The sequence below is a fragment of the Hyperolius riggenbachi genome, chromosome 8, assembly GCF_040937935.1.
Source record: "Hyperolius riggenbachi isolate aHypRig1 chromosome 8, aHypRig1.pri, whole genome shotgun sequence".
Taxonomy (NCBI): domain Eukaryota; kingdom Metazoa; phylum Chordata; class Amphibia; order Anura; family Hyperoliidae; genus Hyperolius; species Hyperolius riggenbachi.
In genome coordinates this window covers 291,450,340-291,468,359 of record NC_090653.1, presented here as the reverse complement: position 1 = coordinate 291,468,359, position 18,020 = coordinate 291,450,340, and the positions used below count along the sequence as shown (strand labels likewise).

General features: G+C 45.3%; 1 protein-coding gene across 2 annotated transcripts in view; it reads right to left on the bottom strand.

The window, feature by feature from the left end:
• OLFM1 (olfactomedin 1) overlaps positions 1-18,020 on the bottom strand; it is a 174,527-nt gene that overhangs the window by 71,427 nt on the left and 85,080 nt on the right. The window contains exons 1-3 of one of the 2 annotated variants that reach the window (XM_068249146.1): positions 8,037-8,585; positions 4,544-4,693; positions 1,829-1,984 (exon numbers count right to left, since the gene is read on the bottom strand). In XM_068249146.1, coding sequence (XP_068105247.1) covers positions 1,829-1,984; positions 4,544-4,693; positions 8,037-8,186 — 456 coding nt within the window. In that variant the 5' untranslated portion in view covers positions 8,187-8,585. Of the gene's footprint in view, positions 1-1,828; positions 1,985-4,543; positions 4,694-8,036; positions 8,586-18,020 lie in introns of those variants that run through there. The other variant, XM_068249147.1, reaches the window with a different exon arrangement.

Below are 18,020 nucleotides of genomic sequence, written 5' to 3'. Positions count from 1 at the left end.
TCTATTAGCAGCGGAAGAGGCAACAGGACAGCTTGTCGATTCAGTCACGCTAGGCGTGTTTACATCTATTTGTGGGTAATTAGTACGTGGCAGGCCTTGTCACGCCTCATTTCTGCTGGAGAATCGGCTTCTACCTTTTCATTATGTGACAGGAGTTGCCAGGAAGCCATCAGGCAGAGTCTACCTCATATACTTCCTTTCTAAGCAACCAGGATGAAGTGGGAACTAGATGGATTACACCAAAATGGTCAACCTTAAGATTTGTCCTCCCTTTTGAGGGCAAAGTCCTTCTCATGCTCGTGTGAAAGTCCTTCCTAGTGGGCAGTTGTCTTGGTGCAGGACCTAATGTATTGTTTAAATCTTTATCATTGGGATAAAGAATGTACATTTTTCCTACCTCTGTGCACAGATGCCTAAGGGGAATACATTTTACTGGATACCAAGATATTAAACCCTATAGCAGTAACATTTATTTAGAGGCTTTCAAGGGCTCAAGGCCAATTTATTTTAGCACCTTTTTAATGTTTTGTTACATTCCCAAGCTTCTAATTAGTACTACTGTAATGTGTATTTATGGCCACTTGTCACTAGGGGGCAGTGTGAGACAATAAGAGGATTCTGCTTTCAGTTTCTATGTTTTCTTCTTTGAGAGAGGGATCAAAGCAAGCCAAAAATTTACAGCACCACGAGTTCTGCTGGCTAAAGACAAATGCAGTGTATTATCTTAAAGTGAGATAACTTGTTTGTGGCTGTTAACAGGTTAAAGGAAGGGTTCTTGAAATGTAATGGTTTCCTCTCAGTGATCATCATTGGGTGTTGAGGAGGTGGAACCACTAGACCACCTTCAGTATGGTTTTTGTGGTTTTATCTTTGGTTACACTTTGAAGACCTTTTGTGTCCAAATGGGAAACTCTAGGCTCAGCCTCTATTACAGGCCACCACTAAGGTTACCTATCATTTACCTTGCTGAGGTCTTTTCCAAGCTCTGTCTAGCGTGCATTTGGCCAGACTGTGATTTTTTTTTTTTGTAAAGTTACCTTAGCCGTGTTAATGAAATAAAACAGAGGGTGACTGTTGCTTTGATGCTGGGTAGAATATTTTGTTACGGCCATGGATAGGCCATGGTTTCTTCATTACAGTAAAATGCTTGAATTTGGTGAGGTATTTATCATACAGTGAAATGGATCTTGAGCTCAGATCTAGACCTGCTTTTTATATTTAAAATACAAGTTGCTTCTGAATCTGGACCTACTTGTAACTCTTCAGTAGAGATGATCAGTGACGTGCTAATACAGTTGGGGTTGCAAATTATGTCCTGTTTGGCGCTAAGCCAACAAAATGCACTTCCTGTCAATTTTGAGTCTCGTTCCCAGGCCTCATGCTGTTTTCATTAAATTTACGTACAATCTGGCGTTAGTAGCATCTCACTGATCATTTTTAGTATGATCTCTTTTTATGTGTAGCCATTCAAAGGAATTGGGAAGGGGAGGAGCTTGTGGGACTGTGATTATCCTAAGCTGCATTTGTTCAATTGGGTCAGTTGGTTTCCCTGCTTACTAATCACATTTGAATGTATTACTTTTAATATAAGAGTATATATGCTTAAAGTTCAAAGTTGCCCTATTTCAGTTTTCATGTTTTTCTCTTCATTCTATTGAGATCACCAGCTAAGTAGTAATACTTTTTCCTGATTATGAATGCTAGGCAGACTGATGTGCATTGGCTTCTGTATGGTTAGAAAGAGGTACCGCGTGGGTTGGACTTCTAGCTGTACAGATGCCATGACATCACAGCTCACCTAGCTCCTCCTCTGAGGAACAACACTCACCTTGAACTGTCTGGCCTGGTGCTGCCTATGATTCTCTTCCACTTGTTTAAATTTAGACTCCAGGCCCTTCATCTGATTTTCCATCCTCTCTACATATTGCAAGTCCCTCTGGGTCCGCCTGTCCAAAACTTCTATTGACTGGGACATATTTTGCACCTGAAAAATAAAATGAAGGAGAAAGATGTACAGGATAGCTGAGCCTAATATTCAGTTTTATGTTACGTCTAGAATATGTGGGAACATTGATTGGTTATTCACTGGCGAGACAGAACCAATATGGGCATAAGGCAAAAATTAAACAAATGTTTATAGCTGTTATTTAGTTTTGCTCTGACATTTACCTATTGTAATATTTACCAGGTGTGACAACTTGTTTTCCATATTAAACTTTTTCTCAACATTTTCATCAGAGGGCAAACTGCTCCAGTCGTATTTGGACTTGGGCATGCTAAGACTTGTGCTTACAAAGTTATCCGTCTCCTGATCTGGGGGATAGTGATAGTCATGTCTAGGAGAAGTCATGGAGAAGCATGTGATCAGTTTGGTCAGGTGATAGATATGTACATCTCTGATTTGCTAGTCCTGATCAGGTGTGAAAGTGTGATCACAGCAAATCAGAGCTTGAAAATCTATCAGCTGATCAAACAAACCACATGCCTCTCCACGAGGTCTTCTAGACATGGCCATCACTGATGGGGGGGGGGGGATTCTGGGAGTTTGTGCGAGTTTGGCAATCTGTTATAGTTTTTTGTTTGTCTTAAGCTGTATAAGGTGTGTTTTTTTTGTTTTTTTGTTGTTTTTTTTAACTATGGAGAAAGGAAGGAGATGTCACACCACCAATATAACTTCTCCAGAGAAGTAAGAATAATCCATAGTACTTTTTTCTATTGTCCTTTATAGCTGTGCCGTGGATTATTGGCTAGTTATTGCCCTTTCGGACATTCACAGGTTATATTTGGTTGTTCTTCAGCTATGGGGGTTGGACAGCATCCCACCACAAACCTGGACCTCTGTCATAAAAGAATTGACTGCACATCTGGTTTCTGTGCTTTGCAGTTATTGCCTCCTTAAAGCAGTAGGATTAGCCGAACTATGCCAGGGGAAAAAACATATGCAAGTAGATCAAGTATTTATCTACTTGTATAATAACACATGTATAGTACTGTCCCCGTTTTGATTTCAGTGAATGTTATATAGTCAATGAAGAGAATTCTGTTCCTGGTGGGGACCATGTCTTTTGCCCACAGTTTAAGGCTAACTTGTGATGTCATTTCTGCCCTTTACATTTTTTTTCTTTTCTCCTCCAATCGCTGAGTCACCTCAGCCTTGCTTGTAAACACAAGTGAGTAGGGGATCGTGTTTCAGATAGGAAGCTGGCAGGGAAATAGGAGGAATATATTATAGATAAAAAGAACCCCCAGCATGCAACTGTTTGGCACTGACTACTAAAGGGCCAGTGCTCCTTAATTATGTGATAACTCCAAATCATAACAGCAGAAAAAGTTTTGAATGCATCTTTATCACTTAATACAATCAGACCAGTTGCTGTTGAAATTTGATTTTTATGGTGGCAATACCGCTTTAAAAATACAGCCTTGCAGCAAACCAACCTAGCTGTTTGATATGGCCCACTCTTTGGAAGGCTTGAGAGAATGCAGACTGGGCCTAAACTGCCTGCGTATGGGATATCTTAATTGTCTTTCGCAGGGCTTAATTGACTTTCGGAAATGTGGAAGATAATGGGATGTGTAAGCTTTTAAATCCCATTAGGATTCGGTGTCAGGAGACATGAAGACTCCTGAAGAGGCTGAACGTGTATTTCCGATTGACTCAGCTGGTCAATAAACGGGATAACTTTTATTCCAAAGCATTTACTTTTTACAGGAGGGCCCTAGATGTGACAAAAAGAATCACCCAGTTATTGTTATTTCATATTTACTTATTCTTTCTATTGTGCTTTGAAAGAGTGCCAAAGAAAATACAAAGTAGAGTGTTGAGAGTTGTCATACCATTGGCCTTTTATAGATTAGCAAGACATTCTATTGTCTTTACAGAAAACTCTAATGACCTTGAAGCTGTAATGTGAACAGTTGATTTCTGTGCTTATCTCATGAGCAATTAAGATGTGTTGAGCTGGCCACTAGACTGGAGGTTTAAAGGGAACTCTGGGTGAGCGACATATGGAGGCTGCCATATTAATTTCCTTTAAAGCATTACCAGTTGCCTAGCAGCCCTGCTGATCTATTTGGCTTACTGCATTTAGAGCACCTTATCTGCATGCTTGTTCAGGGGCTATGGCTAAAAGTATTAGAGGCAGAGGATCAGCAGGACAGCCAGGCAACTTGCATTGTCTAAAAGGAACCTTGGGTTCCCTTCAAAACTTCCGCCTCTGCCCTGTAGAGCACAAACCAACTGACTACTGAATCTTCTCGATCTCCCCATTTTGGTGGCTGCAATTGTATCTTAGAATAATGAGTTTTATTAGAAAATTTATTTTTAGCACCTTGCAGGACACTCCTATTGCTGCTACGTTTCAGGCGTCTTTTGATCTAGCAGACAACAGTTCTCCCTGGCCTATCCATGCTACGTGGCCGGTGACCAACCTGTCAGCAAATGCAATGCTCTAAAATGTCTCAGACATCAACAGAATTCTCCAGTTTAGTTTGTTCTGCATATTGCTTGGCAAGCGGACTCTGCCCTTCTCACGGGCCTCACCTTTTCTAAGAGTTGCCTGAGCTGCTTTGTCCTTGCATCCCGGGAGCACATCGTCTGCTGTGGGGCCACCACTGTGCATATACATCGGCCCTCGCTGTCCTGGGCAGAGCTATACACCTGCCAACTTTCTTCTGGGTTGGTTGGCAACACCTAAACATCGTAAAAAAAAAAAGGAAAATGTTTTTTTAATCAACGTGAGAAGGTGTGAAAAATACAAATGATTTCTCGGAAAAGAGACAGGTGGTGGGAAGCAAATAATACCGGGTGGGGGCAGAAAGAAGAGGCGGGAAACAGACCAGGAATATGGAACACTGTTCTGGAAAAACAGGAGGGGGGTGGAGGAGAGGTGGGAGAGGGATGGATGAGAGAGAGAGAGAGAGAGAGAGAGATGGGTTAATGGAGTTAAAGGAGAAGTTGGGGGGAGGTAGAGGCAGGAAAATGAATTTTGGAAAGAGGTCTGAATTATATGGAAGCAAGGGGGCTTCAGATAGGTAAGAGGGGGAGTATGGCCAGTGGTGGTACAGAATGAGAAACAGGTAGAGGTGATAAAGAGGATGGAGATTGGACAGAGAGAAACCTGAAGCCCTTCAACCCTCAAATCACTATTCTCTATACATGGAGTATGGGAATTTGTTTGACTTTCGTATAATGTTGCCAGACATTGACATTCATGTTAAGATTCCTTTGTGTTGAGAGCCTCAGATAAAAAGACCAGCGGCCTCCATTGTCCATACGGCTGCTTCAGCACACAGGTGGCCCAGCTGGACTCGTTACCTGAAATAGAGAAATGACTTCTGTGGATTGTTGTTGTTCTCCTGAGGATGGTGGCAGAAAGCAGAGCTCACCACAGACCTTTCGCTGATATTTCTATTGTCAACGAGAGCTTGGCTGATCATTTTTGTTCTTTAATATTTAACGATGGTGGAGTGTTTTTCTCTTTTCCTACATTACAGGCAGCTGGGATTGAGGCTTTTTTTTTTCATTCAGGTCCTGCTTCAAAGCTAAGCTGTGGTCTCGTTACGAGACGTTCACCCACGTAGCCTCTCAACATTGTAATTACACAGAGGACACTGAAAAAAAAAGCAATTTCTGCTACTTAATCTCTCCAGCTCTCAGCCAAATTGCCGTCTGTTCTGGCACACAGCAAAATGCCGAGAACATCGGAAAGTCAAGGCTCCCGGGCAATTTTACACTTTCGAGATGTTCATTCGGTACGGAGCAAACCTAGAGCTATAATTTGTGAACACAGAGAAGGTCCCGGAGGGGATTGAGGGACGACTGATGTGAGGGATGCTTTGTTGAGCTGTTGATACCTGTGGGATGGGTCACCCAGGCCTCTGCTGGCTTTGTGGAGAGCTCTTTTCTTTCGGAAGCACAAAGCAGCGAACGCACAAAGCCCTTTATGTGTCGATTAAAGAGATGCTTAACAATCCTTGCCTGCTGCAAGGATCGCTTACAGGAATTCAGACCTACAGAAAAAACAACGTTCTGGATGAAGCACTTGTGATTGCTGAACCAGCGGGAAAGGTCCAAATTATGAGGGTGACCCTAATCTAAAGGTGATGAAATGTCTGGGTGTGATCCCAAATTTTTGTCTTGAGCAGAATTATGAGGGTGATCTGGAATAGTTGGCAAATGGACCCAGATTCTAGGGGTGTTCCGAATAAATTGTATATGACCTAGATTCTAGGAGTGGTCTGCATACAAGGTAAATAACCCAGGTTCTAGGAGTGGTCCAAATACAAGGTATATGACCTAGATTCTAGGAGTGGTCTGAATACAAGGTATATGACCTAGATTCTAGGAGTGGTCTGAATACAAGATAAAAAACCCAAGTTCTAGGAGTGGTCCAAATACAAGGTATATGACCTAGATTCTAGGGGTGGTCTGCATACAAGGTAAATAACCCAGGTTCTAGGAGTGGTCTGAATTCAAGGTAAATAACCCAGGTTCTAGGAGTGGTCTTAATTCAAGGTACATGACTCAAATTCTAGGGATGGTTCAAAACAAAGATACATGACCCAAATTTGAGGGGTGGTCCGACTACAAGGTATATGACCCAGATTCTGGGTGGGGGGATGGTGGTTTAAATACAAGGCATTTAATCTTGGATTCTAGGGGTGGTCCGAATACAAGGTATATAACCCAGATTCTGGAGGGTGGGGGGTTAAATACAAGGTGGGGGGTTAAATACAAGGTACTTAATCTAGATTCCAGGGGTGGTCCGAATACAAGGTACATGACCCAAATTTGAGGGGTGGTCCAAATACAAGGTATGTGACCCAGATTCTGGGGGTGATTTTAAATTGTAGGCATAACCTGATTATATTTTTTTTTCCGGTAATCTGCATATTAGAAAACAAATACATTCTCTGAGCGATGAGAATATTGGCCAACACCTACATTCTAGGGGCAATGTAAATAGTGAGCAAGACGTACATTCTATGTATGGTCAGAGTTCCAACAATAATCTTGGTTACATACAGATGAAGAAGGATATAGACTGTCGGGGTGATCAGTAATTCTAGGGGTGACCTTGATTCCAGTTGTAGTGTTTAGCAATACTGGAGACTCAGTTCTAGAGGTGTTAGGAATCTGATACATGATACATTCTGGGGTGCTTACAGGGTAACCACAATTCTGGATATAAAAGCAGTTCAGGGGGTGCCTCCCCTCCCCCCAACACCCAGGGGTGACTAGGTAGCTGCAGTTATCAGCAGAAGACAACATTTAAGTGAACAGAAATCCTCCTTTAACCCCCTCCCCCCTTTGCACCCACCAAACACACAGTGATGAAAATGACTGTTTAAACATTTCTTTCACAAAACCGACCATTAGAGATTCATGAGAGGATCACCGCAATATGCCCTAAACAGAGATAAAAAAAAGACAGAGTGATGCCCATTAACGGTCCAATTTCCCAAACGATCGATTGTTGCAATCGATCGGAAACAAATCATTCTGGTCCACCAACGAAGGGGAGGATAAGCAAATCTGATCAGACTTAAACAATCTCCCTGAAATTCAGATTATCAGAATGATTAATAGGATGAGTGTTTGCCGATCGGCACCACTAAAGGCATCCCATCGATTGTACGGTTAATCATTCGGGAGATTGTACCGTTAACGGGCACCTTTTAGACTATTGGCGATTCTGCTGATAACCGTCTGCCTGTGACCCTGAAAACGAGCCTGTGTCCTTCCTGCCCATCCGCCTCGCAGAGCACAGAGCGTACCCAGCGCTGACCGCATCCTCTTACCGCTTGCCAGGCAAAGACGAGAGGGACGCCAACTCATCCTGCCACCCTCAAGCAAACATTTTATTATCTGCTCCACAGATCGCTAATCATCGCTCAGCCGCTGACAGACCCATCTGCCGCTTAACTCCCGGAGTACCGGATCTGCCGTAGCGTTCCCTCCGGGGTTAAAATGAATGGATACCCCCCTCCGCCCCTCCCCTGCGCACCCACCGGCCGCCCCCCAGGGGACTCACCCCGATGCTCCTGTCCAAGGTCCCCGGATTGGCCGCCGTAAGCTTGGTGGTGTTCAGACCCACCAGTGACGGCAGGGTCTGCGACATCCAGTTGGTGATCATGGCCATGGTGCTCAGGACAACCCCAATCTTGAGTAAAGGCACCGACATCTCTGCTCCGGTCCCCTGTGCCAGCCAAGCTTCATTCTGCAGCGGCCGGGAGAGCTGCCTGAGACCACAGGGAGCTTGCAGGCATCGTCGGAGCCTCCCAATCCTCCAGCACTGAAATTCGCTTCCGAGACATGCCGCTTGCTTCCGTAGGGGACCAACCTAGACCTCAACCTGCTCGGTGGAGGGGGAAACCGGAGAGCCAGGCGAGCCTGGAAGGGGGATCCTCGCTGTTCCTAAGAGGGGGGGGGCCTTCGCCGCCGCCGCGATCCTCCTGACGAGCGTCCGGGAGAGACGGGTGATCTCGAAGCCTGTATCACTGCTGATGCTGGTTGCCAGTCTACAGATCCCCAGCAAGCTGTGCAATTGACATGCAACTAAGTGATCAGAGGCAGGCTGGGGACGGATTAGTGCTGGGGGGGAGGGGCTGCTGCTTCGCTGTAAGGAAACGCAAGCTGATGTCACGTTTAGGATTTTTTTTTTCTTGCATCCTTTCTCTCTCTCTCTCTTCCCAACGCCTCCTTCCCTCCATCCAAATCCTGCCCACCTCTACTGGTTATTGAGCCCTCCTGGGGAGGGGGGGGGGGGGGGGGAGATGAAAAAAGCTTTTTAGGAGAAGGGGCTAGCCAAGTAAAAATGCTGCTAGTGCAAAACATACATTCATTACAGGCAGCACATCAGCAATTACAGTGTAATAGAGCTGCAGGATGATTACAGCTTATACCCCCCCATGGCAGGGGCTGCTCCAGGGAATGCCTGGGGTGCTGGTTGGGGGGGTAACAGTCGGGCCACAATGATGGGTAAATAGAGGGAGGGGTCTGCGGGCTCCTCCAGCCACCAGGGAGAACACCTGCAGCAAGTGCCCGGACCCCGAATACATGTAACAATAATGCACTGCACGCCGTGGTACGCTCCATACATTACTGTGCGCAGGCCAGGCAGCAGGTTATCTGATGCTCATGTTATGTGTTAGATGTCTTGCTGCATCTGTCTCTTCTGTACACACTCTACCTCCCACCTACCCTCACTATCTGCCCCCTCCCCACGTACACTATGCCTCCCTCCCTGCCCCCCATAACCTGTCCCTCTCTCACTATCTGCCCCCTCTCTCACCATCTGCAGCCCCCCCAACCTGTCCCTTCACTATCTGCCCCCCCCCCCCTCTTGCATTATCTTCCTGCTCCCCACACACATGTCCCCCAACCTGTCTCTTCTTCCCTATCTGCCTCCTCTCTCACTATCTCCCCCCCCCCCCTGCATTATCTGCCCCCTCCCTTACACACAATTAGACCCCCCCCCCCCCACAACCTGTCCCTCTCTCCCGATCTGTCACTCTCCTGATCTGCCACCCTCTCTCACCATCTGCCCCCTCCCTCTCACTATCTGCCCCCTCACTATCTACGACCTTACATGCCACCCTCATTATTTGGATTTGGATTTGTGAAATTTGAGGCTAGATTATACAGCTTGAAAATGGCCCAATCATATTCCATCTTGGTTGGATACAATTGGTCCATTTTCAAACTGCAGTAATCTGCATACACAATTTTCATAATCTTGCATCAACTCAGAATTCTTTGCATCTCAATAACCATTGCTTTCATTCAACACCCATCTCTCTGGCACAACTTTCAGCTCTCTGTCTCCCCCTGCCTGCTATTGCTTGGCTTTACCTTCGTGGCAGGGAGCACGTTAGAATCTTGTGCATTTTGCAAAACGCACACTTCCACACTGGCCACTGTAGTCCATGGCATGCTCAGACCTCACACGTCGTTTGCGCTTGTGGTTTGTGTGCATTTTTTGCCACTTTTTTAAATTGCACAGCAGTTGTTTTCTCCTGCACAAAGCACGTTTCCTGCATTAACTACATTGCTCTGAAGGATTGTGCAGCATCATGCGTGGTATCTACAAACACAGAGCGCCACAAACCCTGCAAATCGCAGACACAAGCGCTCCCAGCCAGTCTTAAAGGGACACTTAAGTCAAACAAACAAAAATGAGTTTTACTCACCTGGGGCTTCCAATAGCCCCCTTTAGCTCTCCGGTGCCCTCGCCGTCTCCCTTGGATGCTCCTGGCCCCACCGGCAGCCACTTCCTGTTTCGGTGACAGGAGCTGACAGGCTGGGGACGCGAGTGATTCTTCGCGTTCCCAGACACATTAGCACCCTCTATGCTGCTATATGGTATATGATGTATGCTATAGCAGCATAGATGGCGCTATTGTGGCCAGGAACGCGAAGAATCACTCACGTCCCCAGCCTGTCAGCTCCTGTCACCGAAACAGGAAGTGGCTGCCGGCGGGGCCAGGAGGATCGGAGGGAGATGGCGAGGGCACCGGACAGCTGCAGGGGGCTATTGGAAGCCCCAGGTGAGTAAAACTCATTTTTTTTTGTTTGACTTAAGTGTTCCTTTAAGGTGGCCACACATGATACAATAAAATGATCTGATTTTACAGCAATTCGATAAAAAAAGATGGGGTTTCCCAAAAAATCGTAAGCTTATTTTTTTTATTTGAGCAAAAAATCTGGTTGGATTTCCCATTTTTATTTGATAAAACTCAATCGGGAATGGAGGATTTTTCTGATCAATTTTTATGAAAATTGAATGGTGTGTGTGGTAGATTATCAATTTATTAATATATACACCCAAGCAAGCTTCCAATCGTTTTTATCATAATTGGAGAAAAATTGAACATGTGTGCAGTACATTGTCAGATTTTTAAAATGTTACAGTTAGAAAAATTGATTGCAATTCTTGAATTGAACAGTTTGGTTTTCATACAAATACAAATTGCATGGTGTGTGGCCTCGTTAAAGAGCAGAATTTTCTATTTAAACGTACCGTAAATCTTTCTTGTAAATGTTTACATTTTCCCAGTTGGTTCCCTTGACTACGCATGATGCGTCCCATGATATAATATGGGGGGTGTCTTATGCTCTCCCAAGCCCTCCCACCTGGAGGCAGGTCACTGCGCCTCAGACCAATAAGCACAACCACATGGACTATAGAAGGCGTGGCCTGAATGACCACTCACCCTCCCATATACAGATATCTACGTCAGTGGGCGTGGTCAGAGCTGCCATGCTCCTAGGAAGGGCAAAGAAGACCCGTGACTGTTGGACGAGGGTTAAAGTGGAACTCCAGTGAAAATGTAATTTTAAAAAAGTGCTTCATTTTTACAATAATTATGTATAAATTATTTAGTCAGTGTTTAAATATTTTAAATCCCTGATTTATATTCTGACATTTATCATATGATGACATTTTTACTTCTGGCAAGTGATGTAGCTGCTGCTTGCTGTTTTGGCAGTTGGAAACCGCTGTAAACAGCTATTTCCCACAATGCAGCAAGGTTCACAGACCGGAAACTGCCAGGACCATGGTCCTCAGAGTCTCTTGTGGCAGGGGTTTCACCACAATATCAGTCATACAGCGCCCCCTGATGGTCTGTTTGTGAAAATGAATAGATTTCTCATGTAAAAGGGGGTATCAGCTACTGATTGGGATAAAGTTCCATTCTTGGTCGGAGTTTCTCTTTAAACCAGTAAACATTCAATATTTAGAAGACAGTTGATGGATAACAGCTGTTACTGCTCTTTTTCTGCATCCAATAATTGAAACAATAAAACAAGATGGCGGACCAACAACTGAACAATAATATACAAGCTTTAATGTAAATGGTGACATGTTTCGCCAGTGTAACCGAGCTTCTTCTGGAATATAAATCTAAAATGGGTTCATCAATGGGCTTGAGTGCGCCGGATCAATAAACCTATTTCAGAGAACTGACAAAACCCCCTGAATGTTATATAGAAGTCTGTATAATATTATTCAGCTGTTGATGTGATGGCGTCAGGAGATATTTTGCACTTAGATTGTATATTTTAGGACCTGCTCACATTGCCAGTGTCTCATTTAGCTGACCCTTTTTTGCTACCGAGTTTGGCATCCATTCCCGTCGATCAGTCGCTGCGTCGTGTTTTGAGCCCCTGGACTGCAACCACAAATATCTGTAAAAGCTACACGCAGCGTCTTGGTAAATTTGATCGACCACGGCAATCGACAATAAACCTACTGAGTTAAATGCTTTCATACATCTCAATGCAGATCCTGGCGCTAATCAATGTGGATGGACACGGCAGCTGACTGTCTGAACTGACCCTAAGGAAGCGTATACACATCCAATTTTGATTGGCCAATCTTACCACTTCCATGCTGTATGATGGCCAACAGATTCTGAATCCTATGACCAGATTGTGTAGGAAAGCTGTCATACTACATGCAGGTGTAAAATTGATCAGTAATTAGCCAATCAAAATTGGATGTGTGTACGCACTCTTTCTACTTGTCATGTGTACACATTTGCCACCATCTGCATCCTCGGTTTCTTGTACAACTGCATCATATGTTGGTCCTTTCAGAAATACATTTTTTGTACAAGAGCTGGACTGCCTTAAAGAGGAACTCCAGCCTAAACAAACATACTGTCATTTAAGTTACGCTAGTTTTGTTAATTAAAATCGATAGGTAACATAATCTCTTACCCACCCTGTTTTAAAAGAACAGGCAAATGTTTGTGATTTCAGGGGGGCAGACATCTTTTTGGTTGAAAGGAGGTGACAGGGAGCATGAGACACAGTTCCAACTGTCCTGTGTCCTGATCACCCCTCCCACCTGCTAGACAACGAGAACAACATCAGAAATCCCATCATGCTTTGCACAGCATCAGGGGAAAAATGCCCGGGCACTTTTCTTTGATGGGGCGGAGCTTCGCTTCTAAGCAGCTAAAAATGATGCTTTGGTAAGAAAAACAAAGTTCTGATGCTGTGAACCTGTTAAAGAAACACCAAGCCTTTTCAGTGCTGCTGAGTAGATTTTTAGTCTGGAGGAACTCCAGTGAAAATAATGTAATAAAAAAAAGTGCTTTATTTTTACAATAATTATGTATAATTGATTTAGTCAGTGTTTGCCCATTATAAAATATGGCAGTTGATGTCACTGGAAGAAGATGCTGCTTGCTTTTTTTGGCAGTTTGGAAACCACTGTAAACCGCTGTTATTTCCCACAATGCAACAAGGATCCATGGTCCTGACATCACACTGGGGGAGGGGTTCACCACAATATCAGCCATACAGCGCCCCCTGATGATCCGTTTGTGAAAAGGAATAGATTTCTCCTGGGAAAGGGAGTATCAGCTACTGATTGGGATTAAGTGCAATTCTTGGTTATGGTTTATCTTTAAGTTACCCTCAATTATAGATTTGGCCACTTTTTTTCCTGACTCACCCAAAGTATCAGCGAATCACAGCAGTTACCCTTAAAAGATCGACCACCGATCTCCTTCAAACTGGAAATGTGACAGTTATATGATCCCCTGAGGGAGGAGTCACACTTGTGAAATTCATACTTTTTTTTTTTTTTTCTTGCTGCAAAAATGCGCAGAATGCTTCCCTGCAGGAAAAAGCTCGGCTGCCCTTTTCACACTCTGTGTGAAGAAAACTATGGCTGATCTCCACGAACTCGAGTGTAAGGGCCGGTTCACACTGGTACTTATCTGCTAAACTGATCCGATTTCCGTTCCGTTTCCCCATGGACCCCCCCAGAACCCCATCAGCAAAGTAGATTTGGCTAGAACAGTCCAGCTTTTAGCCAGTGTGTACCACACGATCCATTTTCTCATTGCCCCCAATGCAGCGCTTCTGCTTCGGTTTCCGTTCCGCTGGGCTCCGCGGTCCAAAAAAATCGCTGCAGCACCAAACTTGCGTAGCCTATGAAATGGATCCATTCAAACGGACCAATGTGAGCAGATGCATAAGTTAACATTGGATCCGTTCGCATCCGTTCCGTTCTATGACTGGACCATTTTTTTTTATTGCCAGTGTGAACTGGGCCTGACCCCTGCCTTTGCCAGCCTATCAAGCGTTTGGCCAGAAATTTGGCAACCAGAAACATGTTAGTACCAATACATATTTCAATTTCCATATAATAATAATAATATGAACATTTATATAGCGCTTTTCTCCTGTCGGACTCAAAGCGCTCAAGAGCTGCAGCCACTGGGACGCGCTCAGGAGGCCACCCTGCAGTGTTAGGGAGTCTTGCCTTGAACTCCTTACTGAATAGGTACTGACCCTAGCCAGGATTCGAACCCTGGTCTCCCATGTCAAAGGCAGAGCCCTTAACCAGTACTCTATCGATCCATATAAAATGTCCTGGAGGGATACGCCACACAATTCATCGATCTCCAGTTATATACTATTCACACAATAGTCTGTCTCCAGGTATATACTATTCACACAATTCATCTGTCTCCACTCTCCAGGTATATACTATTTAGAATAAGTAAAAATAGTATAAGAAGACAGTAGGAGATGTCACCCGCGCACTACCTTACCAGCAAGGCCATAAGATAGGTTAAAACTTGTTATAGTACATGCAGAACACTTCTGGGAGGGCTGGGAAGTAAATTGAGGCCTTTTCATACATCTCTGTATTCAGTTTCAGCTTTTTTTTTCTCTATGTGATCAGCAAATTTATGCAATAACATGGGTGCATAGTAACTGGCTTTGTCTATTTTTTTTTCTTTCAACTCCCCTGTAATATCTACACCCCCCCCCCCCCCTCCTCCTCCTCTCTCACACCTGTGTTCACCTAAAAAAAATAGGCTCAATAGTATTTTAAAGCCAACCTAAAGAGTAAAAAAATGAACTGTATATGTAGTATGGATAATTAATAGGACATTACTAGCAAGGAAGAGTCTCATATTTTAATGTTCAATTGTATAGCTTTTTTTTGCATCATTGCATCATACGGTCACAGTTGCCGTTTTAAAAGCACACTCTGTCTTTGAAGCTATAAAACAAAGCAGAAATGATGACCCCTTGAACTTTCCTGCAGTAAAGCCTTATCTCAAGCCGCCTCTCACTGATTCTTGGCTGTTGGGTCAAATAGCTCAGAGAAGCACTTTTGCATAGATAACAATTGAAGTTTAATAACACTTCCTGTACTGGAAACAATATGAGACTCATATCTGTGCTGCTAATGTTTGATTTCTTATTCCTAGCTAAACTACACATACAATTCATTATCTCATAAGTTTATGTTCGCTTCAGGTTTGTGTTATACAATAAAAATTTAAATGAATGTGATTGGCAGCTAAAGTGAAAACAGGCAAAGTAAATGTTCTCTCTATTCCTTCTCTCTCTCTCTCCCTCCCTCCCTCCCCCCCCCCTCTTTCCCTCCCTCCCTCCCCCCCCCCCTCTTTCCCTCTGCTCTCTTCTCTCTCCCTCCCCCCCCCCTCTTTCCCTCTGCTCTTTCTATCTCTCTTCCCCCCCCCCTCTTTCCCTCCCTCTGCTCTCTCCCCCTCCCTCTGCTCTCTCCCCCTCCCTCTGCTCTCTCTTCCCCTCCCTCTGCTCTCTCTTCCCCTCCCTCTGCTCTCTCTCTTCCCCTCCCTCTGCTCTCTCTCTCCCCCTCCCTCTGCTCTCTCCCCCTCCCTCTGCTCTCTCTTCCCCTCCCTCTGCTCTCTCTTCCCCTCCCTCTGCTCTCTCTTCCCCTCCCTCTGCTCTCTCTTCCCCTCCCTCTGCTCTCTCTCTTCCCCTCCCTCTGCTCGCTCTCTCCCCCTCCCTCTGCTCTCTTCCCCTCCCTCTGCTCTCTTCCCCTCCCTCTGCTCTCTTCCCCTCCCTCTGCTCTCTTCCCCTCCCTCTGCTCTCTTCCCCTCCCTCTGCTCTCTTCCCCTTCCTCTGCTCTCTTCCCCTTCCTCTGCTCTCTCTCTCTCACTCTCTCTTCCCCTCCCTCTGCTCTCTCTCTCTCCCTCTCTCTGCTCTCTCTCTCTCTCTCTCTCTCTCTCCCTCTGTTCTCTCTCTCTTCCCCTCCATCTGCTCTCTCTCTCTCTCTCTCTCTCTCTCTCTCTCTTTTTCTCTCCCCCTCCCTCTGCTCTCTCTCTCTCCCCCTCCCTCTGTTCTTTCTCCCCCCCCCCCCTCTCTTTCTCTCTGCTCTCTCTCTCTGCTTTATCTGTGCCCCCCCCCCCCCCTCTCTGCTTTCTCTGTGCCCTCTCTCCCTCTCTGTGCCCCCCTAGCTGCTATCTTGCTCTCTCCCTCTCTGCTCACACTTTAAATTCAATTATTCACTTCTAGAAAACTGACAAAACCAAATACATTTAGAGTTGGCAAAGCAAACCAGATTATTGCATAGGAGGGGTGATTGTGTGATTACAGGACTAAGGAGGGTGTAGGGGGCAGTATAATGGGGTATACAGTCCATGGGGTATCCTGTTCCTCTCAGCTCTGCCTCTCCTATAGTAATATTTATTCTCTCGCAGTGCTAATAGTGCTGCTTATAACAAGAGGTATTCTGTACCTGGATGACCTGTAAGAACTCAATGAATTATTCTGTTTGATTGACATTTCCTCCGACCAATCACTGAAGGGGAAGAGATTCCCCCCTTTATAAATAATGAACGCAGCGGGGGCCAGTGGGAGATGAGCTCATTTAGCGGCCGTGACAGAGTTAACTCCCGGCAGTGATCGATGTAAAGTGCAGCCGGTAAGTGGTCTTCAGGGACTTCGTGGGGAAGCTGCTCTTCCTGCCAGAAAGACCCCCTTTCAGGACAGCTTGTGGAGCCATTACCATAATGCATGGAATTGATAGTGATATCGCTGACACAGGCGGTGCCCCCCCCCCCTTCCCCCGGGAATGGCTGGAAAAGTGACTGTGATACATGATGTCATTGATGAGCTCAATTCTAGTTCATCTCTTTATTCCTTCAATTAATGAACAAAAGCTTTTGCCAGACATAACAGGAGTTTTTTGAAATTTGGTGCGATGGCGCCACCTGCTGCCGCTTTACCTCACTGCACCCGGATCCCCTCTGCAGGTCTTTCCACCATCATGCTAATTAAAAGATACACAATGTGGATTTAATGAAGGGGGGTTCAGGATGTGTGATGGATTACACATGCCTAAATCCCAGCCACATCCCCTCTCTCGTGTCCTTCTCTTTGTGTTTTGGTTTTTTTTAGGGCCAATTATGGTTATTTCTGGAGACAGATCAGGATTAATCCATAGCAGAGCATCAGTCAGTCCTCTTTCCCCCTCCTCGCTGCTCATCAGTGCAGAAAACCGCCCATTACTGGAGAATGACTGCTGTTTTTCTGCAGTAATTGACAGGGAAGTGTGGCCTCCGGAAGGGCTGCGCTGTTAGCCGTAAAGATGGACGGAATAATCCGCCGCTATCTCCCCCTGACCGAGACCTCCGGGAAACAAATGGAAATATACCCCTTCTGCCTGCCTTACAGCAATCGGGTCAACCTCATTCTCGGCGTTCTAATATTTTTAGAAACCCAATTAGCAGGGTGTGAGTAGAAACCACTGGGCCCCTCTGCAAAGCTTTGGATGGGCCCTTTAACCGACCCCCCCCCCCCTACTTTCTGCACAGGTGAACTGAGAACCAACATTATTAATTTGGCTAGAGAGCACACTTGAATGTTTTTTCCCCATGCAGATAAAAACACAGCAGTGAAGCACTGCACACATTTTCTCATAAGCTTCTGTGATAAAACATCCATTTTTCAAACATACAGACACACATGGTGTGCAGAAAACACATACAGAAAACCAACAGACGAGTGCACTCCCAGCCTCAGCTTATTACACTCGCTCTGTCCACCTCTGATGGAGCAGAACTGGCTCTGCAGACTCCTCCAGCATCACTACAGTACAGAGCACTTGGGGATGGGGCGGAGAGGCTGGGGGCGGGGCTCTGCAGACTCCTCCAGCATCACTACAGTACACAGCACTTAGGGAGGGGTAGAGGTTGGGGGCTGGGCACTGTACACATGA